The 24,520-nt window shown below is 53.2% G+C and overlaps 1 protein-coding gene across 1 annotated transcript in view; it reads left to right on the forward strand.

The window, feature by feature from the left end:
* Nucleotides 1–24,520, forward strand: part of LOC130026612 (polypeptide N-acetylgalactosaminyltransferase 12-like) — a 180,230-nt gene that overhangs the window by 10,931 nt on the left and 144,779 nt on the right. Inside the window, exons 8-10 of the mRNA XM_056117448.1 lie at nt 796–909; nt 5,279–5,418; nt 5,983–5,998. Coding sequence (XP_055973423.1) covers nt 796–909; nt 5,279–5,418; nt 5,983–5,998 — 270 coding nt within the window. The remainder of the gene's footprint in view (nt 1–795; nt 910–5,278; nt 5,419–5,982; nt 5,999–24,520) is intronic.

The raw sequence follows: 24,520 nt of genomic DNA on the forward strand, positions 1-24,520 counted from the left end.
GGTAGAGACTCCCCTCTCCTGGGCTGCACGGCTGGGCGACGCTGCTTCCCCCATTCTGGAAGCCCTTTGGTCAGCACCCAGCGGGCTCTGAACACGTTTGAATCCTTGGCCACTGTGAAGTGTCCAGGTCTCCCGAGGTGCCGAGAGGATCAGGAGGCCATCGTGGGCTGCCTGCCCCAGGGAGTGTGTCACTCTTGCTCGCCCTGCCTTTGTCTCCTGCATCCCCACCCCACCCCGTCCCACTGCATTTCTCTTTTGTCCAAGCGCAGCCCTGGAGGGGATGATGGGGCATGATGCTCTTCAGGCCTTTGCACGTGACCAAACTGGGCACGATCCCCAGCACCCCATAGGATTCCCCACCAAGCACCACCAGGTGTGATCTCTGAGCACAGAGCCAGAAGTAAGCCCTGAGCATTGCTAGATGTGATACTCCCCTCCTTCAATCCCCCGCAAAAAATCCAAAATGAATAAATTAAGGAAGCTCTTATTTATTTATTTGTTTACTTTTGGTGTGGGGTCCATGCCTTGCGGTGCTCAGGGATTTACTCCTGGCTCTGTGCTCAGGGATCACTCTTGGCGGTGCTCAGGAGGTCCTGTGGGTTGCTGGGGTTTGTCCATGTGCAAGGCCAGCCATCTGACCTTCTGTACTATCGCTCAGGTCCCAGAAGCTCTTACTTTTGGGCCTGGCTCTTGTGCCGGGCCCTCCTCACTCGCTGTTTCTCCTCCCACAGCATCCTGGGTTGACTCAGTTGTGTGTAAACCTGAACTGGAAACTCCCGTTATGTTTCTTGGTAGCTCCAGAATAAAGGATTGCAAGGACTCTGCTTTGACTATAATCCTCCTGATGAAAACCAGATTGTGGGGCACCAGGTCATTTTGTACACCTGTCATGGCCTGGGCCAGAACCAGGTAGGTGACGCTTCTCTCTGGAAAAAGGCAGCAGGGGCCCCTGGGTTCAAGGTCTTGGGAGCCTCTTAAAGAGGAAAATTGGGGAAGATCTATGTGTGTTGTTGTTTTTTAATTTTAATTTTTTTTTTGTTGAATCACTGTGGTATTCAGTTACAGGGCTTTCATGATTGAGTTTCAGTCATACAATGATCAGACACCCATCCCTCCACCAGTGCTCATTTTCCACCACCAATGTTCCCAGTGTCCCTCCTGCCACCCCCATCCCCTGCCTCTACGGCAGACAATTTCTTTCTTACTCTCTCTCTACTTTTGGGCATTATGGTTTGCAATACAGATACTGAGAGGCCATTATGTTTGGTCCTTTATCTACTTTCAGCACCTCTATGTGTGTTTTTTAAAAAGTGAATATTTGACCTCTTCAATTTGTAAAGGTAATAGAGACTCATTGTAAAATATTTGAGAACTAGAAAGTGAAGCAAGTGTGCCCGAGAGGACCTGGAGAAACCGCCTTAGGATGAAGGTGAGTTTCTTGTCCCTCTTTCCTCTATGCACAGACTCTGGATTCTGTGTTTTAACTTAATCACTTAATCACTTAACTTCCCGTTAGTCGTCGATTTGCTCGAGCGGGCGCCAGTAACGTCTCCATTTGTCCCTGTCGCGTGCTAGTGTAGCCCAATGGCATCTGTTCGCTCCAGGAACATGAAGGGCTTCAAACCGATTGTTCATGATCTTGACGAAGAAGTCTGACCATCTGGTAGGTGGGCGGCCACGCGGTCTTTTGACATCCTGTGGAATCCAGTCGGTAACAGCTCTAGTCCAGTGGTCGTCTTTAAACCTCATTACGTGACCAGCCCATCTGATTTTTGACACCTTGGCAAATGAGACAGTGTCCCTGATTCTTGATCGTCGACGGATGTCGGAACTCCGGATTCTTTCTCTCATTTGAGTGAAACGTGATATTCCAAGCATAGCTCTTTCTATTCTTCTTTGGGAGACCTGAATAGAGTTCTCATCCTGTTTGCGTAGGGCCCAGGTCTCTGAGGCATATGTTAATGCAGGAAGAACAGTGGAATCAAAGAGATGTGCCCAGAGCTGGAGGTTCTTCATCCTCTTAGCTATTTCTTCGACGTTCTTGAAGGCGTTCCAAGCCGCTCTCTTCCTCCTGCGCAGCTCGGGTGCCAGGTCATTTGTCATGTTGATCTCTCGACCTAGGTACACATAGCTGTTGCATTCGGAGATGGTCGTTCCATTGAGAGCGATTAGGGCATCAGGTACGAGGCTGTTTCTCATAAACATTGTCTTCGTAAGATTCAGCTGTAGTCCTACCTTTCCACACTCACGGTCAAAGTCAGCCAGCATTTGTGCTGCTTGGCTGATGTTTGGTGTTACTAAAACAATGTCATCAGCACAGCGGAGGTGGTGTAGTTGCCGACCATCTATCTTCACTCCCATTCCTTCCCATTCCAGTCGTCGCATGATGTTCTCGAGGGTGGCACTGAAGAGTTTCGGTGAAATGGTATCAGCCTGCCGCACCCCTCTCTTGACATCAACGATCACTTCTTTGTAGAATGGTGAGATCCTGGTAGTGAATCCGCAATACAGCTCATGGAGGATCCTGATGTATTGGGCTTGAATGCCCTGATTGGCTAGGGCTTCAATGACTGCTTCCGTCTCAACAGAATCAAAGGTCTTCTTTAAATCAATGAACGTTAAACAAAGCGGCATCTTGAACTCCCGAGAAACCTCAATGAGCTTGGTTATCGTGTGGATATGGTCGATGGTGCTGAATCCTTTGCAGAACCCGGCTTGCTCGCATGGTTGTCCTTCATCTAGTGTTCTGCCAATCCTATTTATGATGACTCGAGTGAACAACTTGTAGATGACAGACAATAGGCAGATCGGGCGATAGTTGCCAATGTCATGGATGTCTCCCTTCTTGAACAGTAGTACGGTCCTGCTGGTTTTCCATTGGGACGGAACCTTGCATTCAGACAGGTAGTGAGTGAAGAGCTGAGCCAGTGTATTGATGAGTACTGACGGCAGGTTTTTCAGGTGTTCAGGTCTGACCTTGTCTGGGCCGGGTGCTGTTTGTTTCTTTACCGACGAAATGGTGTGTCGGATTTCGGAAGGGAGAACATTGGGAACGACATATCCATCCTGTAGAATTTGGTATGTTGGCAAGTGGACATGGCTGTCGAAGAGATTTGAGTAGAAGTCATAGATAATCTTCTCCATTGCCGTTTTGGAGGATGTGATGGATCCATCAGGACATTGGAGGGCAGTCATCTTGGTCTTGTAGTTGGCGAAGGACAGGCGGGCGTTATGAATACTTTTCCCGGCTTCTGCCGCATCTCCCAGTACTTCTGCTCTTTTCTCTTTGAGGTCTTCCTTGATTGCATCTCTGCACTGCTTTGGGAGCTTGGACGTTAGCTTGCGGTTGCCTGAGGCACGCGCCAAACCACGCTGGCGAATTAGCTCAAGAGTTTTTGAAGATAGGTGATTTTTTGTGGCTATCTCTCTCTTGGCGTTCCTCGCACATTCATGGAGGTGCTGAACCAGTCGATCGTATTCCTCGTCAATGTTGTCAACAATGGCATCTTCCCATGTTGCCGCAATAGTACCAAAGAGTTCCCAGTTGGTGGTCATTCTGGGAGTTCTCTTTTTGAACTTTGCAGCCCTTTCTCCCCGCTCTGTGAAGTAGAATTTTGCACGAAGGAGACGGTGGTCCAATCCCGTTCGAAATTTTGGGACAACAGCGACATCGGTCAGGCAAAACCGTCGATTGAATATGATGTGGTCTATTTCGTTGTGGAATCATCCACCGGGAGACTCCCATGTCCATCGTTTAGATTCTGCCTTCTGGAACTGTGAGTTACCATGAATGGTCTTGGTCGACATGATGAACTCAGACAGTCTCTCACCCTGTTCGTTCCATTCTAGGCCATGGGTCCCGATGTGAAGTTCTTCAGCTGATCTTCTCGGTCCTATCTTGGCATTAAAATCACCCACAATGATCTTGTAGAAGGTGTGGTCTTCTTTATAGAACTTCTCTAGCTCCATGTAGAACTTCTCGATTTCTCTTTCATCATAATGAGATGTTGGTGCATAGACAACAAAGATAGAAACTGCAGGCAGTGAGCCACATCATTCAAATGTAAACGTCCAATTCCGGTTGTTAGGCATTCGAATGAATCAATGCTCTTGGCCAAGTTTGTGTTGACAAGTTAAAATTAGTTTTAACTAATTGTCATCATTGTATGTTTATGGTTTATATTTGATTGTTTCCTCTTGCATGATCCATACATGCTCAGATGTCTTCTTTGGGAATATTGTGCCTTTTGACCTCCTGGTGGTTCACATCATGTAGTTCTTTTTTTGTTTTTATTTTTGTTTTTGAGTCATACCTGGGGTTACTCAGGGGTTACTCCTGGCTCTGTACTCAGGAATCACTCCTGGCAGTGCTCAGGGGACCATATGGGATGCCAGGGATTGAACTCAGGTCAGCAAGGCTAACACCCTCTCCACTGTATTATCCCTCTGGCCCTGCACCATGTAATTCTGGAGCGGTGAGATGAACTGATTCTCTGCCTGCAAAGGTAATACAGACTCATTGTAGCTCACGGTCACGGTCCTCCCGTTGTTCATCGATTTGCTCAAGCGGGCCCAGTAACGTCTCCATTGGAGACTTTATTGTTACTGTGTCTGGCATATCGAATACGTCACGGGGAGCTTGCCAGGCTCTCCCGTGCAGGCAAGACATTGTAGAACATCTGGGAAATAGAAAATGAAGCAAGCAGTGCCCGATAGGACTCAGAGAAACCCGTTTGTGCAGTTATGACTAACTGTGCACCAATACCTACAGTTAGAGGAAGAAAAAGGAAAACCCTGCAGATCTGGGTCGGCTCAGGAGGGCACCTACTTGGCCGGAGAAGCTGGATTCCAGCACCCTGTCTCCCTGTGTGACCCAGGCCTGCCCTCTCCCTGGCAGTGCAATTCCTGCCTGCAAAGGACATTTTAGTGATTCCACAGTGCCATTGCTTTGGATCAAACTCCCTCAAGTTTGCCGGGAAGAGGCAGAAAAGCCCAGAGAAGAGAAAGGGCAGCTCAGGCCTCAGAGTTGCCCACTCAGCTACTGAGACCGTCCATTTTCTGGCCAGCTCAAGGGTAGGGACAGCGTGGGGTCTCAAACACTCAGGGAAGAAGCAGAGCATGAGAAGGGGGCCTTGGGGAACTCTGGCCAGACACTCACAGACCCTCAAAACTGGACACTCAGGCTCTCTGCCTGGCCCCTGCGCTCTGATCCCGCCTGGTGTCTGTCCATTTCTCCATGGCCGACAGTAACCGTTGCCCACGGACGGCTCCTTTGCAGTTCTTCGAGTATACATCCCAGAAGGAGATCCTCTACAACACCCACCAGCCCGAGGGGTGCTTGGCGGTGGAGGCGGACGGGGAGAGCCTGGTCATAGAGCTCTGCCAGAACCCGGTCCCCGAGAACCACTACTTCCTCCTGCACTAGGTGAGTGGGCAGTGTCATCTGTGCTGTCAATCTTGGGGCTGAAGTAGACCCCGGGAGTCTCAGGGAGGAGCAGGCCCCAGGCATGCTGTGATAAGGGACATGCTGGGAATGGGGGTGGGGTGGGATGGGGAACTGTTGGCGCCTTTGTCTTGCAGGATCCCTAATGCTTGGCCTGTCTTCTCTAGTTCACTTGGAGTTGCTGGGGGCTGGGCGGGGCTTGGGACCGGCCTGGGGGCTGCTGCTGCTGCTGCTTGAATGTGGTCTCCTTAAAGCAGATGTGAGGGCAGATCCTGCGGGGGGAGGGTTGGGGTGGTGGGGAAACTGTTTTACTTCTGTAAACCTCACCCCCATTTTCCCCAGCTCTGGAATCAGGGGGAGCGGAAGGGGAGATGGTCACAGGGGTCACCAAAGCACACACCCAGCCCTGGATTTATCCCACGTGGCCCCTCCTGAACTTCACCATTTACAGCCCTGGAGGTCCCAAGCATCACTGGGATGGCCCTGGTGGCCCCCAGCACCAGTGAGAACATACGTCTGACATTTATGTTCGTGTGTAGACGTGAGGATGGCACTGTATGTACATGGTGTGTGTATGCATGTGTATAGATGTGTGGATTGTACTGTATGTGCATGTGTAAAAGTGTGCATTTTTATGTGTGTGCACTTGTATGTAAAAGTGAAGATGGACTATGTGTATGCATGTATGTGTGCACACTTTTGTTCACATATGTGTAGAAATAAGGGTAGCACTTTGTGTGAGCACCAGGCCTGGCTTCTTAAACTGTAGATCAAGACTACACACGGGGTTTGCATAACTTAAAAGATACTTGTTTTACTTTAAATTTATTTATGACGTAGGGATCTGGAGCGATAGCACAGCAGGTAGGGTGTTTGCCTTTCAGGCGGCCAACCCAGGTTCAATTCCCAGCATCCCATATGGTCCCTCGAGCATTGCCAGGAGTAATTCCTAAGTGCAGAGCCAGGAGTAACCCCTGTGCATCGCTGGATGTGACCCAAAAAGAAAGAAAAAATCAAATAAATTTATTTATGATTTATCAAATAAATATTTGTATCCTTATTTTACATACCTCAAAATCAGGGATCACAGAAAAAATTTCCTAACAAAAAGAGGTTGCTAATGGAAAACTTTAAGAAGCTCATAGAGAGAGAGAGAGAGAGAGAGAGAGAGAGAGACAGAGAGACAGAGAGAGAGAGAGAGAGAAAGAGTGGGAGAGGAAGAAGGAGGAGAAAGAGAAACTTTATTATACATAATAGAGGTTAAATAATGACAGTAAAACCTGAAAAATTGCCAGAAACAAGGACTAATAAGTTACTGTAGCATCAGACAGTAGAAGTCAGAGCAACTGAGTGGTAGGCATGTCTTGGGGAAGTTTAGGAAATCATAAATTGGTGGCAGAGGAGAGAGAGGAGGAGGACTGGGCCACTCTCCCTGACAACCACCATCCTGTTACCACGACTATTTCAATAAGTGGATCCATCATAGTCTGTGTGGGTGTGTGCCATTGGGCGGGGCGGGTCCTGCCAGGAATGGCTCGTGCTTCTGGATGATGAGGAATCCGTGCCATGGGGTCTCACCATGTCCAGAGCCTGTCACTGCCCACCCATGGTGCCTATCCCATCTATACCCTCTCTGCAGTGCCCCCCAGGAAGAGCCCCCCACCTTGCCCCAATGCTATGTGAGTTCCCACCCCTAGTGGCCAGTCGATGTTTCAGGATAAGGACCTACAAACCTCCAGGTATTTTCTAAGCCTCTCAAGGACTGGATGGACATTTTCTGCCCAGAGCCTCACCCCAGTGTGGAACCCTTCACTGCCCACAAGCTCCCCAGACAGCACAAGCCCACAGTGACCCTGTGCCCCACCATCAGAGATGGATTTGATTCTCAGCCCAGCGAAAGTGAGAGGGGGAGATGTCAGAGCTACAGGAGACAGCCGCAGACCACTGGGGCCTGAATGTGCTCAGGGAAGGGAGGACAGGGGCACTCGGGGGTGCCATAGTGGGCACGGGCGATATGGGGGAGTTGGGGTTCCTTTCAGGTTGCAGGACTCGTGAGGGCAGCGTGGCCAGGCTGAGTGGCCCTAGTTGGGAGTGTGTGTATTGAGAGGGATTTCCAGAACAGGCTGGGAGCAACATGAGAGAAGCGTCCAGCTTCCGCAAGGCCAAGTCTGGTGTCCAGCTCCCAATAGGATGGACTGAGTCTCAGAGAAAGGGGCAGAGCTGGGATGGGGAGATTCTGTGGGGTCATTAAGAGCCCTCCAGGGCTCAGAAAGGGAAGTCTCTGTGCAACACGGGGAACTGGTCAGGGACTGACTGGGTCTGGGGGCTCAAAGGCCCCACAAACTGGCTGCTGCCAGTCTGGGAGGAAGCAGAGACAGAAGGACAGAGCGAACGTGGACAACGGATATGGCGGGAGCAAGAACTCTGCGGGCCTGAGGAGAGGAGAGGGGAAGGGCAGGGAGGGCAGGGGCTCCAAGGACAGAAAGGAGAGGGGCCTGGGGAGGGAGGGGCGGTGAGGACAGCAACCAGGACAGCCCCTCTGCCAGGCTCGCTGGGCTCCCACAGCAGCAGCCAGGCCAGACCTAGGGGTGCTCAGGGGCTAATCCTGGCAGCTGCAGCTCAGCCTGGGCACGGGGGGACGTGATCTCTGGGAATGAGAAAGTCGTGGACTGAGCTACGGGAGACCGAAAGGGTCAGTGCTCCTGGCCCACCGTGGGGTCCACAGAGTTCCAAGCCACCATTGTCGGTAGGGGGCAGTGCCCGAGGGTCCGGGTGGGGGTGGGGAGGCCCGTCAGGCCCACCAGGGCAGAGGCTGGTGCAGCCTTCATCCTGAGGTTGCCCCGGGAGCTCTAGGTTTCCCCCTGGCCAATGGGGTTGCAGCCCCGAGGCCACGCCCCCATCCCTACCTATAAAAAAAGCTCGTGGCCCCGCCCCTCGGGGCACCCTCTCTCAAGGATGCTTGAGAGGGAAGTGGCCCCAACACACCTTCCCCCTGTTGACCGTTCGAGGGGTCATCTAGGGGTCACCTCCAGATGGTGACCCTTCTACGGGTTATCTACGGGTCACCTCTAGGGGTCATCTCTAGGGGATCTTTGGAAATTGGCAGAGCACAACGGACGGTAAGAAAAGGCCCTGCGTTGGCCCTGCACTGGTCAGTGTATGGCCCCGAGGCCACAGGATCAAGCCCGGGCCCATTTCCAGCAAGTCTTCCGGCAGTTTTGTCCCCAGCAGCCTCTGTCCTCGTCAGGGTCTCCCGGGACTGTGGGATGGGAGTCCCCAGAGAGCCCCTCTCCAGGACCTGTCCGTTCCTGTCCCCAGAATAGCACCTCCTGGGCTCCTGCTGTCCAAAGACCTGGGTGGCTGGACACTGGCTCCCCAGCTCAGGAAACAATGGGGGTGGGAGCTCAGGGGAATGCTGAGGAGCTGCCTCAGTGGCGCTGGGGAGTCAAAGTAGGGTCCCCGGGTGCGCAGACCCCTCACCACAGACCCTCCTGCCAAAAACCTCTTAGCGTGCGACCACACTCTTCCCCCTAAGTTAGGACTGAAAGAGATGGAAGAACAGAATTTTAAAACATCAGATATGTCTTGTAAAGGCTGAGAGTCACATGACACCGCGTCATCTGTTAGGGGTGAATGATTTGGGCTGGTGCTTGGCACCAGGAGTTTGAAGCCTGTGATGTCTGAGGAGGGCAAGGCAGGGAGGAATCACCCAGAGTGTCCTGAGGCCACGGCCACATCCCTGCCTATAGAAATGCTCATGTCCCCGCCCCTCGGGACACCCTCTCTCAAGGAGGCTTAAGGGAGAAGTGGCCCCAATGCACCTTCCGCATGTTGACCCTTTCCCTAGGGGATCATTGGAAATCGGCAGAGCATGAAAAGATGGGAAGAAAAAGTGCTAGGTCGGTGCTAACCCGCCAACACTGGGCCATGCGCTGGTTCTGCACTGGTCAGTGTGTGGCCAGGAGGCCCTGGATAAAGCCCCCGGCCATTTCCAGCCAAGTTTTCAGGCATTCTTGTCCTCCAGTAACTTCTGCCCTCGACAGGGTCTCTCGGGATTCTGGGATGGGAGTCCCCAGAGACCCTCTCTCCAGGCCCAGTTTCCTCCTGCCACCAGAATAGGATCTCCTGGGTTCCCACTGATCAAAGAACTGGGTGGCTGTACACTGGCCCACCCAGCTCAGGAAATGATGGGGGTGGGATCTCAGGGCAGCACTGAGGAACTGGGGAGTCAAAGCAGGGTCCCCGACTCCCAGACCCCTCATCACAGTCCCTCCTAGCAGTGGGTCTAACTGTGCGAAAACACCCCTTCCCTCTTGTTTGGGACAGAAAGAGCTGAAAGAACAGAATTTTAAAACATCAAGTGTATCTTATAAAGACGGAAGATTGCTTGGCAGAGCGTCATCCTTTAGGGGAGAGTGATTTGGGCTGGTGCACAGCACCAGGAGCTTGAAGCCTGTGATGTCTGAGGAGGGCAAGGCGGGGAGGAGTGACTTCGAGTGTTGAGGGAGGGGCCCTGTGAATGGGGCACTGTGACAGGGGAGACAGGCTGGGAGCAGGAGCTGGGCGAGTCTCCCCGTCCCTCCGCACCTGTGTCCTGCTCTGCGGGCAGCCAGAGGAAATGGGGTCAGCTGTCCACTCCCCAGAATGTTACGACCATGAAAATGCAGAGAGCTCTAGGGCCGGGACATAGAACGCTTGTTTCTAGTTGTCCCTCGTGTCCCTGCCAGCACTGCCAGGAGGGCTCCAGTGGGTCCAAAACAGGAAAGAATCCAATTTGTAAGGGGCCCAGAGCAACAGATGGCGGTGAGAAATGAGCAGCCCCCGAGATGAGCAGGAGGAACCAAGAGTCGGGGCTGTGGACCATGAAGTTTGGGTGCGGTTGAAGGTCTGGGGTCCTTGACTGTCTGCTTCCTCTCAGGTTTACCGGCCTCTGGGTGCCCCCGAAACAGTCACATCGTTGACAACATTTCCAAGGACAGGTGGAGGCAGGAGGTTCCAGGAACAACGGGTGAACCCAGAAAACAACTGCGGATGCGAGTGGGGGCCGAGGGTGAGAGAAGCGGGCGCAGCACCGCCTGGAGTCTGAGGGCTGAGGGGTGGCCAGCCGGGAGCCCGGCCAGGATTGAGTTGTGTCTCAGCAACAGTGGAAGGGGTCTGGGTAACATTCCCCAGTCTTGGAGCTGGGCGAGTCTCCTATCATCTCCAATTATCACCTATCATTCCAACATGTCTTCACTGCGAGCCGACGAAAAGTTGCTGTACACCAAGAGTTTTGTGAGAGGGTGCAGGATTTGCTGGCCATCAGCTCTCCTCCACCCTAGGGTATTTTTTGGGCATAACCCTTCAGCCTTCTGGGCTGTGACTTTCCTGGTCTGTGAAATGGGCTGGTGAGACCCCCTGTGAGGCCAAGAGCCTGCCTTGGGTGATGGGAGGAAGGACAGGTCAGAATGCCCTAACTGAGGGCTGTGGTGGCACTGACTGGCCCACACTACACAGAGGGGTCTGGAGTTGGCAGTTGCCAGGTAGGAGTCAGGGTCCGAGGCATAGGGAGACCCAACTCCTAGGCTCTGGGACAAAGATGCCATGGGGGCCTGTGGCTGAGGGTCTGAGCCCTGCATCTCCTGGCTGGGATCTAGTCGGCCCTCCTGCCTGTCCTCACAGACACTGTCCTACCTCCCCCAGATGCCAGGGCAGGACGAATAGGTGCAGTGCCAGTGGCTTCCCTGGGGCCGATCTGCTGGTACCTGGACATGCACATAGCTGCCGACAAGAGCACCTGGATGCCCGCTGTCACCTGGGCTCCAAGGAGGAGCAGCTGAACCAGCGGATGCTGCGGCAGAAGCAGCCCATAGACCAGCTGCTGCAGGTGCCACCAAGGCAGCAGGCCCTGCTGGAGGCCGCCATCAGGGAGCTGAGGGAGATCAGGTGAGAGAGGGGCCACGGGCTCTGGGGCAGGAAGGCCCTAGACCTGCCTCCTCAGCTAGTGCCTTCACCCCAGGTGCTCTTCTGTGGGACTCAGCAGCAGAAACAGCAGCTGCAGAACCTGGTGAAAGGGAAAGGAGACCCGGAAAAGGGTGAGTGACAGGGAGAAGCCCCTGTGGGTCAGAGGGCGGGGCTACTGGAGAGGGGAGCCAGGCGGCCCCACCCCCAGCCCCCCACCTCCCTTGCTTGGCTGAGACCCTAATGCTGCCCCACATCCCATCCACTACAAAGGGATTGGCGTGGAGACGAACAACACACAGGTGCTCCTGGACACAAAACGTGAGGAGCTGGAGGCCACAGAGAAGGAGGAGGCGCAGGGGGCCAGGCAGGAGGAGTGCCAGAGTCCAGGAGCTGGAGGAGTCAGTCAAGTCCCAGGGGGCAGGGACCATGGCCTGTGTGAGATCCAGAGACGCTCCTGTTGCTGTCCTTAAGGAAGAGGAGTCCACCGTCATCGGACCCAGGTCCTGTAATGACCCTCCGAAAATCCAGAAAACGCAGCTGGTCAGCAAGAGCTCCACTGGCAGCCTGACACCCCGCTGACACCTCGATTTTACTGCACCGACGCACGCTGCCGCTCTCACCCAATTGATCTAGCCCAGCCCCGTCCTCCCCACGCCACCCGAGTTCTGCCTTCCGCCTTGGCCCTTTGCTCTTCTCCCTCCACTAGAACCAGGGATATCCCTCCCTGCAAGACCAGGGATCAGGGCAAAGGCACAACTATTCTCCATCTCAAGACACAGGATATCAGGGGGACAGTAAAATCTCCTTCCACTAGACCCAGAGATGTCGGGGAAAAAATGTCCCCACCCCTGGGTCCCCCAGGGATCAGGGGGCACAGTTTCCCCTCCACTAGACCCCGGGAGCAGGGGGACAGAAATGTCTCCCCCCCTAGACCCCAGGGATCGGGGGCTAGAGATGTCCCCCCCACTAGACGCCAGGGATCAGGGGGGCCAGAGACCCCCCCTCACTAGACACCAGGGATGGGGGGCCAGAGATGTCTCCCCCAAAACTGGACACCAGGGAACGGGGGGGCCAGAGATGTCCCCCCACCACTGGACGCCAGGGGTCTGGGGGGCCAGAGAGGTCCCCCCACCACTGGACGCCAGGGATCGGGGGCGCAGAGAGGCACCCCCAGCTCAGGACGCCAGGGATCGGGGTGGGGGCCAGAAAGGCCCCCACCAAACTGGACGCGAGGGATCAGGGGGGCCAGAGAGAGAGACCCCCCCACTCTACGCCAGGGATTGGGGAGGGCCAGAGAGAGAGGCCCCCCCACTAGATGCCAGGGATCGGGGGGGCAGAGAGAGAGGCACCCCCCCCACTGGACGCCAGGGATCTGGGGGAGCCAGAGAGAGAGGCCCCCACACTGGACGCCAGGGATCTGGGGGGCCAGAGAGAGAGGCACCCCCACCACTGGACGCCAGGGATCGGGGGGGCAGAGAGAGAGGCACCCCCACCACTGGACGCCAGGGATCGGGGGGGGCAGAGAGAGGCCCCCCACCACTGGACGCCAGGGATCGGGGGGGGTGCCATTAAGAGAGGCCCCCCACCACTGGACGCCAGGGATCGGGGAACGCCAGAGAGAGGACCCCCCCACCACTGGACGCCAGGGATTGGGAGGATACAGATAGAGACTCCGCCCCCAATGGACGCCAGGGATCGGGGGGGCAGAGAGAGGCCCCCCCACCACTGGATGCCAGGGATCGGGGGAGCCAGAGAGAGAGGCACCCCCACCACTGGACGCCAGGGATCGGGGGGAGCCAGAGAGAGGACCCCCCACCACTGGACGCCAGGGATTGGGAGGAGACAGATAGAGACTCCCCCCACACGACCACTGGACGCCAGGGATGGGGGGGGGCAGAGAGAGAGGCCCCCTCACTGGACGCCAGGGATCGGGGGAGCAGAGAGAGAAGTCCCCCCCACTGGGCGCCAGGGATCGGGGGGCCAGAGAGAGAGGCCCCCCCACCACTGGACGCCAGGGATCGGAGGGGCCAGAGACAGAGGCCCCCCCACCAGTGGACGCCTGAGATCGGGGGGGGGGGCCACAGAGAGAGGCCCCCCCATGAGTGGACGCCAGGGATCGTGGGGGCCAGAGAGAGAGGCCCCCCCACCACTGGAAGCCAGGGATCGTGGGGGCCGAGATGTCCCCCCCACTAGGCCCCAGGGACCGGAAGGGCCGAGATGTCCCCCTCCACACTAGGCCCCAGGAAACAGTGGGGAAGAAATGTCCCCCTCCACAAGATCCGAGGGATCAGGATGGCAGATATATCCCCCCAGCACTAGCAAACAATGATTTGGAGGTCAGAAGTCACAACTCAGCTCTCCCCTCCCCATTGTGGGGTCCTGTTTCTGCGCATGACAGCCCTGAAGCTTGGCCGCTGGTACCATCCAGTGACCGGATTCTACACACTCTTTGGGGCTGTTTGGGGACTTTGTATTGCTGGCTGAGAAGAGGGAAGGAGGAAGGCAGGCTTTCTCCCTGACTGCCACTGTCTGATTTTCACGATTGTTGCAATAAATGGATCTATCCCAGGCCTGTGTGGGTGTGTGTGTCACTGGGCGGGGCAGGTCTGGCCAGTAGTTGACAATTGCTTCTAGATTGTGGGAAGCCTCGGCCATGTCACCATGCCAAGACGCGTCACCTGCCTGCCCCTGTGTGAAGCCTGTCAATGACCCCAGGAGAGTCCACCCCAAGGGTTGAAGGTCTCAATCACGGAAACGTCCCCAGGAGGGAGGGCAGGATGCAGCACCCAGAGCCCTGCCTTCCACTGCAGCACCTCCGTGGCCTCCCCTGCCCCTGGTGCCTGTTTCCCCATTCCCCTCTGCAGTGGCACCAGGGACAGACCCCACTTTGCCCCCTAGTGGCCACATCAGGTTTCTCAGGATGAGGACTTGAAAGTGCTCCTGCAGCAGGTGGGTCCAAGGTGCTGTCCCCTCAGCCAGGCTCCCCCTGGATGGCACCCACCCCAGCAGGAAGACAGTGTGTTATCAGTGGAGCAGGATGGGGCCGTGAATGGAACATGTTTCTAGTGTCCCCGAGTCTGTACGGAGCTGATCCCTGATAATAGCGCCCCACTTCTTTGTGGACCATCAGATTCCCTAATACAAGTCCCACTGCCAACATCACAGCACGGTCAGACCCCATGTAATAGAGAACCAGGCCCCGACTCCTCTTTGCTCCTGCACACCTGGACCTGTTGGGACAGCCTTGGCTGAGTGACACTCTACTGGTGACAAGAAGTGTGTCCAGATTCATGTATCAGACCAGATGGCAAAGCCTCAGAAGGCAGAGCCATCCTGTTCCAGTAATTTCCAGGAAATTGGTCAGCCATGCTCCTTCCTGCCTATCACATTCCTACTTGGATGGGAACCAGGGATCGGGGAGGCACCAGGGATCAGCCTGGTAGGGCTGTTCAGGGCAGGCACAGGCAGGTCCCGGTTTACCCCTCGGTGCCCAGTTCATAGCCCTTCCCCTCTAACTGCACTATGGGCCTGGGGCCGCCCGTTCACTCTCATGGATCTTCACACCTCACACATATCCTGCACACCCTCTCGAAGCTTCTACTGGGGCTCTGGGCTTAGTTCTCTGTGTCCTGCCTCTGGGCCCCTGGGCTCTGGAAACACCAAGTCCAGGTTTTCCTAGAGGTTTGGGGAGCTGGGAGACTGTGGGGATCAGGGGCTTGAGCCCTCTCACCCCTTGCCAGTGGTGAGAGCTGTTCTCCCATTGAACGACTGTCTTTGGAGTTTTTCCTTTTAGGATCATACAGAGTATCACCAAGACAGGTGGCACCCAAGAATTTTCTGGAAGCATCCTAGTGTATTCCATGTGTGCAGGCTCTACCCAGCTATCCCCCAAACGGGCAGTAGCAGGTCACAGCATAATTATGTAGGTTGTTTACAGGCTACCTTGATTCTGCGGTAACAACTTTCATCTAACATGCAGTGGTGCCTAGTGCTCTCAGGTGCTCCCACAGTGGTGATTCCCGTTTCTACGCTCAGTGTTCGAGCGTTCCTGTGAGCCCCTTCCATCCCTGCTCGGGTAACCTGCTTTCCCTTAGTCTCTTGCTCGGTGAGAGATTTGGGAACCCCATCCGGGTCAGACAGAAGGACAGAGATATATAAATAAAGTTAAGGAAATAGGAGTAGCTTACTGGGGGCGCTCCCGGGCGGACTCTCCGAACCTCAGGTGAGGCAATGGTACACCCGCGCCCTGGGTTAGACTAAGGGGGCTATGAAGTGGTCTTGGTCTGGTCCTAGTCATCTGTTCGTGGGTCAATGTTAAGGAACATGGAATGAAGCCTGGTGGCTTCCTGTCACCAAGTGGGCATTAAGTCTTGTCTTCCTCACCTGGGACAAGGTGTTCTATGACTCCAGGAATGTTGCTGTCCACTCAGCCGGTTGCCATTTGGTTCTGGTCACCATTTTGTCAGAGCAAACCTCACATTTGATTCTTGTCAAATTTGGTGATTCCTGACCCATCCATCTTGTCCACCTCCTAGAGCGGGTCTCTCAGAGGTCCTGCCTAGTTTTTCGCTTCTGCCTCTTGTTGCCTCCTTGGTTCCCTCCCCTGAGGCTTGGCAGACAGAATCATTTGCGAGCCCCCCTTAGCTCACCCCGCTGCGGCTGATCCTGACAAACTATCACCTGCAGGTTAATCTTCTGGCGATGCTCAGTGATGAGTTTGTCTGGGATTGTTTCCCATTTCTCTCCTGACTCTGAGAGATGTCCATTCTACAGTGAGGCCCTCAGGAGTGGCCAAACCTGACCACGGCTGGGCCTGACCAGCCTCCAGCTCACTGGCCCTTCTCGAGTTCATTCTTTCAACTGGCTCAAAGCCCCCTCCCCCTCCTGACTGGTTTGAGTAGAGCAGTGTTCAGTCATTGAAGAAAACACCTTTTCCTCCCTACTGGACACTGAGCAGGCCCAGGGCCCATTGATTGAAAAGACAACTGCAGCCAGGGAGTCAGTTTGGTTCTGGACCCTTACTGCCCATGGCATTCTGGACCTTAGGGAGTTTTTCCACCTGGGTTGCTACTTGAGTTAGAGACCCTCTGCCTGTTCCCAGTCACCACAGCCCCCATCTGGCCTCTGGGGCACACAGAGTAGTGAGGAGACCAGAATCAGCCGTGGGGGTGGGGTGATGTGTTTTCACCTCTGGGCTGCTCAGGTAAATGAGCAAAGCACAGTTAGCAGGTATATCCCCCCTGGCGCCCCAGCCCCCCCTCGTCAGGATACCACCATCCAGGGTATATTCTCAATGACACCATACTCATCAAGGGTCACTGTCAATCAAGATGAAACTAGCGCCCAGGTCAGCACTTCCTGACCACCTTTGTCAGGATTCCTGCCCTGCATCCCGCCACCCACCCAGACTCTGTCTCCTTCCCCTGCCTGGTCTCTGTGGGCACCTGCAGAGTTTGCATCTGCTTTGGCAGCCTCAGGCAATCCATGGTGTTTGCTCAGTGCACCAGAGAGTCGACCCTGCGGGCTCAGCACAACTCCCCATTTCTATTATTGTTAGTATTTGTGACCAAAGAGACCAGGGCTAGTCTAGGTACTGGCAGCAGTGCCGTTGGGGCAGACCCTCAGTGCCCGAGCGTTTCCTGCCCTGCTCACACCCAGCATGCCTCCAGCTCTCCCTGCCAGAAGACCCAGGGTTCAACAGTTGGACACGGTAACAAGTTGCCGATGCAGATGTTTCTGTTTCCTCACCTCTTTAAGTTAAACGTTTACAGCAATGGTGAAATTTGCTTCTCATCAATGTTGCCTGTCATCTTGCGTAAGCTCAGTAAGAGAATTACAGATTCCTTTAATCTGTCGCTTCAAATTTAGCTCAACGTAAAGTCAGGCATGAAAGGTCAGATCTGTTGGCTTTTCCTGGCCCATGTCATCTGCTCCTACTCCCCAGACTCCAGTCCTGGGGCCAGTTTTATTTTGCCTATCCCAGACCCAAGGGGTCCTTGACCATTCTTTTGGCCAGAGACTGTCCCATGCTGTACTCTGGACCATATCACATGTTGGATCTTCGGCCTTCCCTTGTCCAAATAAGGGTCACCTGGCGCCTGTCCGAGGTCCATCCAAGGCCCTCCACGCGATGCACATTTGAGAATGTTTGAATCATGGACAATCACTGGGAAACTGAAGCTTTCGTAAGATGAATGTCCAGGATGAGATCAGGACCCACCTGTGACTCCTGCATCAAGCATCAAGCAGTGTCTGTGCAAGGGTCTCTTTGCCAGGAGCCCAAGAGCATACCAAGGCCATCAAGGAGAGAAAAACTAACATTTCCCTGATAGTCTGGTCTGGGAAATAACGCCCTTCGTTCTACATAGTTTCACACCAGAAAATTCCCAACATCCTCACTGAGCCGCATGCCGAAAACCAAAGGAAACTTATGGGCTTTACCTGGAATTTGGGAGTCAACATCCTAGACCAAACAATGCCCTCAACCCTACATTAAAAGATCAATTCCAGAGTCAGTTTGGCGGGGACCCCACATTGTAGATGCAAGAGAGAAATTGTCACAGGCTAGGAAACAGCAGAGACCCGAGGAGGCCCGTGTTGGATCCTCACACTCCGCACTACGCTGACAGGCAGCTCCTGGGACACGGCCAGGGCAAGGCTGACTTCTCAGTGGGATACCAAGCAGGTCCCCTCTTCTGCCAACACTCTCTGGGACCCCTGTGTCTTCCTGAGTGTGGTGAGTCTAGGGCATGATACCTGCCGCTGTGAGAGCCGTGGGGTTCAGGGACCTTGCAAAAGGGTCCGTTCCTGGGGTGGGGAGGGGGCACTTGGAGGGCTTCATCCTTCCAGTCCTCACCCAACACTAGCCCACAGTTGGAAATTTGGTGCCTGAGCCCCGAAGGTCACATGGTATTTCCCCAGGGCTAGGAAATACATGTCATCTTGCACTTCCTGAAAGTCACGGGGTAGGTGGAAGGCTTCTCTTAGGGCATAAAGGTGGCAGGGTGAGGGGGGTGCTGGACATGTGCCAGCCCTGACGTCCGGCAGTTAAGAAAAAGTAGTGGCCCTTGAGCACAGTTCCTGACCTCCCAAAGAACACCAGACCCCCACTCTGTTCTTCCAAGACTGTGGTGAGCCACCCTGGAGATACCTGTATAATACTATGAGTATTTTACCTGTCATGTCATGTCACGGTTACGCAGGCCGGGCTATTCTGAAGATGAGAATCCAGGCCAGTTTAGTGAGCCCAGGTGGCCTGAGGACTTCATCCTCTGTAGGAGTGTCCTGGCAGGCAGGTGTCCATCCCATTCCGATCTGGGGTAGGGAGACCTCCCGGACTTCAGGACTTGTCTGGACACTGAGAGCAGGGCCCAGGGTGTGGTCAGTCATTGCAGATCTGCAGATCCCTGGTTGTCCATAGCAGAGACATTTCCAGTTCTCCCTTGGCCAACGTGCCTGAAACAACAATTTTATTTTTTGTCCAAATTTGAAATCCTTGAATGTTAAAAGTAGGTAAAGGGATATTCCTGATACCCTTTCAGTATCTATATTGTAAACCACAAAAAGGAAGACAGAGAGAGAGAGAGAGAGAGAGAGAGAGAGAGAGAGAGAGAGAGAGAGAGAGAGAAGGCAGAGACAGAGACAGACAAAGACAGGAACAAACAGAGAGAAAGATAGATAATAAAAACATCTTCCAAAAAGGCTGAACTGAATATCTGGAAAAAAACCCAAGTGCCTGAGAACGGATGACTGGTTAAACAACTTTGGTATATCTACACAATGGAATACAATGCAGCTGTTAGAAAGGATGAATTCATGAAATTTGCATACAAGTGATACTACATGGAAAGTACCATGCTAAGTGAAATGAGTCAGAAAGAGAGGGACAGACATAGAAAGACTGCATTCATCTGTAGACTATCAAGTAACAAAATAGGAGACTAACACCCAAGAATAGTCACGATAAGTACCAGGAGGTTTGCTCCATGGCTTGGAGGCCAGCCACACATGGTGGGGGAAAAGGCAGCTCAGATAGGGAAGGGAGCACCAAGTAAAGGGTATTGGGAAGATCCTCCCAGGATGGGAGATGCATGCTGGAAATAAACTATAGACCAAACTTGATTGCCACTCAATGCCTCTTTTGCAAACTTCAGCACCCAAAAGGAGAGAGAGAACAAAAGGGAATGCCCTGCCACAGAGGCAGGGTGAGATGAGGGGAAGGTGGGTGGGAAGGATACTGGGATCCGTGGTGGTGGAGAATGGGCACTGGTGGAGGGATGGGTACTCGATCATTGTATAACTGAAATCCAAACACAAAAATTTGTAAGTCTATAACTGTACCTTATGGTGTTTCACTAATAAATTTTTTTAAAAAAAGGCTGGCCTAGGTGGAGAGGTGGAGGGTGTTGGGAGGGAAACTGGAAACATTGGAGGTGGGAAATGTACACTGGTGGAGGGATGGGTGAACAACGATGACTGAAGCCTAATCATGAACAGCTTTGTAAGGGTCTATCTTACATCGATTCAATAAAAAATTTTTAAGAGGAGAATGGGTTATATTTGGATTTATAGAATTAGACGTGTAGTACATTTTCTGAGGTAAAATCTAGAGCTCAGCTGAGTCGCTGCGATCATTATAGAATTGGGGAAGTGTGATGCTGAACTTGACTTTAGAGACATTCCATGATGAGTAGATCAGTGGTTCAAATGTGTCCTGCTTTGAGCACCATTCAACATGTCATTACTTAATTTCTTTTTTAAAAATAATTATTTCATTTACTTTAAGGGGAAACTCTATATGGGCACTTATAAATGGCAAACAAATTATATTTGCATTAGATATGGAAGTGGGACTTCAGTCTATCTGACTTCAATCTCTGGCGTCCCATAGAGGCCCTTGAGCATGGCTGGGAATGATCCCTGCTGTGGTTCCAAAACCAAAGAAGCAAACAAACAAGGAAATGTAATATATCAAAAGCTAGAACAGGTGGTGAGGTGTCTGCTTTGCATACTGCTATCCTGGGCTGATTCCTGGCACCTCCTATGGATCCTTGAGCACCATTAGGGGTGATCCCTGAGCACAGGACAGGAGACAGGGTCCCCAGTCAAGGGAGGTCTCATCTCTTAGGCCCCTGGAGCAAGACCATGGGGGCCTGTGCAGGGCACAGATTGCCCAGGCGATGCCAGCCTTGGGCCTGGGAGTCGGTGCTTGACCTCCACATCCCTGGACCCAGAGCAGGATGCCCTGGCTGCCTGTCCTCACTCCCAGCCTTGTGCCCACAGGTGGGACTGCAGGACAAACAGGTGAGTGTCTGCGGCAGCAACAAGCCTGGATCTCGGCCTCCCGCAGTAGGACGTGGCCTCTGACCAGTGTCGGTCTCTGAGAATAAGCAGGAGGAGGAGCAGGTGCTACTGCAGAGTCAGCTCCGGATCAGCTGCAAGGGGAGTGAATCAGGACAAGGTGGATATGGAGAAATGACAGAAGGTGCCGGGGGAGACCCACTGTGAGGGTAGGAGCCCGCCTGGGTTGGTGGGAGGAAGGACAGGCCAGGACGCCACCCACTAAAATATATCAAAATCTAGAAAAGGCTAGAGGGGTTGTGGGGGTGTGGATTGGCCCTCACTGAACAGAGAGGGTCCTAGTAGCAGGGAGGCTGCGGGGTCGAGGTATAGGGAGGCCCCCTCTCTTAGGTCTTGGGAGAAAGACCCCCAGGGGAATGTGCAGGGGACAGGTAACCCCATGTGCTGTTTTCCTTGGGCCTGTGTGTGTGTGTCTGGGCCCTGAATGTTGTGGTGGGATCTGGACAGCCTTCGACCCTGTCTCATGACAGAGATGTGCATGCAAGACCAGAAGGTGCAGTGCCTGCAGCCTGGAACGCTTCTGCTGGTGCCAAAAGCAGCACACAGCTGCAACCCCACACCTGAATGGCCCACTCACATGGGCTCCAAGGTCGAGCAGGTTCTGAGGCACAAGGAGCTCATGGACCAGCTGCAGCAGGTGCTAACAAGGCAGCAGGCCTTGCTGGAGGCCACCTTCAGGGAGCTGAGGGAAACCCAGGTGAGGGGATGGGCAGGGGCTCAGGGACAGGAAGGCGCATCAGGACCTAGACCTGCCTACTCACCTGGTGCCTTCATCTTTAGGGGTCCTCAGTCCTGAAATCAGGAGCAACTGAGCCCCAGGCCTTGCTGGAATTCCAAGGGTACCCTGAAGAGGGTGAGTGGTGCGGTGGGTCTCCAGGAGGGAGAAGTTCCTGATGGGGATCTGGAGGTGGGGCTATATGGGAGGTGGAGCCATGCGGGACCCCTGAGATGCCTCCACCTTCCTTGCTTGGCTGAGACACTGGAGTGCCCCATAGTCAATCCAGTGTCGAAGAACACGGAGTTGGAGGTGAACATAGTGGAGGTTTGTGAGACCATGACCTCTATGGAACTCGAGGTGATGGTCATGAAGGACAGACTGGTGGCGTGTGAGAAGACTAAGGATCTGGATGACTAAGGTCTGAGACTAAGGTCTGGTGTCCAGACCTGGGGAGCGGGATGATGGATTGTGTGAAGAACCCAGAGAGACCCTCCTGTTCCTGTCTGTGAGGAACAGGAGGCCGCAGACCTCAGATCCGGATCCTGTAATGACCTGCCCACAAATAACCAGAATCCAGCTTGTCCGCTTGAGTTCAGCTGGCAAGCTTGTTCACCATTAATCCACTTTTTCTACCCTGATGATGTACTCTGTGTTCTTCAATTCCAACTAATCTAGCCCTGATCCAGTTCTTCCCACCCTCCTCCTTCCTCCCTCCTCCCCACTCTTCCACTTTCCCTCAGCACTAGACCCTAGGGATCAAGGGGGCAGAAAGGTCCCCCAACACTAGACCGCAGGGATCAGTGGGACAAAAATGTCTCCTACCTCTGGGCACCAGGGATGTTGGGAGCAGAAATTTAAACTGGGCCACACTCAAACTTCAGTCATGATAGCTCCAAAAGCCAAACAAGGGCTTGAGGTGGGAGCTCTCCCTCCCCAGTACACAGTCCCGTTTCTCCATATGGCAGCCCTGAAGCTAATGGGGGCTGGAAACATCAGAGCAACCAGTTCTAGACACTCTTTGGAGGCTGGTTGGGCACTAATGAATTGAGGAGAAGAGAGAGGAAGGAGGCATGCTGGGTCACTCTCTGACAGTCACTGTCCTATTTCCAAGCTTGTTTCAATAAATGGATCCATCCCAGGCCGTGTGGGTATGTGTCTCGGGCGAGGTGTGTCCTGCCAGCAGTTGGCAGTTGCTTCTAGATTGTGGGTGGCCCTTGCCATGGGATTCACCATGTCTAGAGCCTGTCATCTGCATGCCCCTGAGTACAATGTCAATGACCCCAGGAGAGTACCTCTAAGATTTGGAGTGGTAACATTCAAAATACTGTGGTGGGAAGGTACGATGGTGGTGGAATTGGTGTTTGCATATTAAATGTAATAAATTATTGTAAACAACTTTATAAAGACAAAATAAAAATTTGCAAAAAAGTCAGCAAAATATAAAGCATGAAAAGAGAACAGAAAAATCAAAGATACACCAATATAAAACTTTTATTTAAAAAAAAAAAGCAATGGCGTCTAAGCTACTAAGATAGCCCACAGAATGGGAAAAATTATTTACCCAATACCTAGCTGATGAAAGGCTAATATCCAAGTTATATAGCACATTGGTAGAACTTTACCAAAAAAATATCTCCCAACCCCATCAAACAAATGCAGAGAGGAATAATGAACAGAAACTTACTCCAAGAAGAAATTCAAGGGCTGGAGCGATAGTACAGTGGTAGGTTGTTGCTTTGCACGTGGCTGATCTGGGTTTGATCCCCGCCATCCTACGGGCTACACCCGCCTTGGAACCCCAAGTGTTCTGTGAGAACCAGAAGGCAGTGTCCTTCCTAAAGACACCCCATGCACACCCCATCCTCCCTTTCACCTAGAGGTGGAAATCACACCCAGATCCAAGACAGACCTGAGCCAACAACCCGTCAAAGACAAATTGTGTTGGCAGAAGATCAGACAGACTGTGATGCCCGTGAGGTAAGGAGGCTGCAGACACCCATCCCAGGGAACAAAGTGACCTGCCTGAAAGTGATGTGTTCCCCCCAAGAGTCAGAAATGGTTCAACAGAATTCTTACTCACCTGTAATTCCGTCTTTTACCTACCCTGTCAAAATCATATTCATTTACCCCAACCTTGTCTTTCTTCCCTCTTCCTTCCCGCCCTTCTCCTCTCCCCCTCCTCCTTCCTGCCCCCTCCCTTCTCCCCTCCTCTGCCCCTTCCCATTGAGGAATGGGGCTATGGGACTATGAGGCTATGCGGCTACACAAAGCAATTGCAGATGTGCCCCCATGGCAGGGATGCTGCGTACTAGGAGTGGCGAGATGACCCAAACAGAACAACATTGAGACTCGTACTCTGCAAGTAAAGAAGTTACACAGTCTCCAAGGAAGCTCAGCTAGAGAAGAGGGCACCAAATAAAGGGTGCTGGGAGGATCCTCCCAGGGTGGGAGAAGCATGCTGAAAGTAGACTATAGACCAAACATGACTACCACTCAGTTTCTCTCTTGCAAACCACAGCACCCAAAAGGAGAGAGAGAACAAGGGGGAATCCCCTGCCACAGAGGTAGGGTGGGAAAGGAGGGGGAAGGGAGGTGGGAGGGATGCTGGGACCCGTGGTGGTGGAGGATGGGTACTTGATCATTGTGTGACTGAAACCCAAGCAAAAAATTTATGTCTACAACTGTACCTCATGGTGTTTCACTAATAAAAAAATAATTAAAAAATTATTCAATAAAAAAATAGTTACACAGCCTCCAACACATCCATATGTGCAGGAACAAACTCAAACATAAAATAAAGAACCAGTAAAAAATCCAAAGAAATAAATTTCAATTTTTAATATGAAAATTAAGAGATCATGGGGTCTCACCATGTTTCACGCTTGTCCCTATCCCTCCCCGAGCGCACCCCTCCCCCCCAGCCTTTCCAGAGGGATTCAGGGCTTCTTTATTATGGTCTTTACCCAGATGCCACTCAGGTTGGAAACTGTTCCTGAAACGTTCAGTGGTTCTGAGCAAGAGATGTAATCCACTGCTTCTTGCAAGTCAGAGGATGG

The sequence above is a fragment of the Sorex fumeus genome, unplaced genomic scaffold (assembly GCF_029834395.1).
Source record: "Sorex fumeus unplaced genomic scaffold, SorFum_2.1 ptg000034l, whole genome shotgun sequence".
Classification (NCBI taxonomy): domain Eukaryota; kingdom Metazoa; phylum Chordata; class Mammalia; order Eulipotyphla; family Soricidae; genus Sorex; species Sorex fumeus.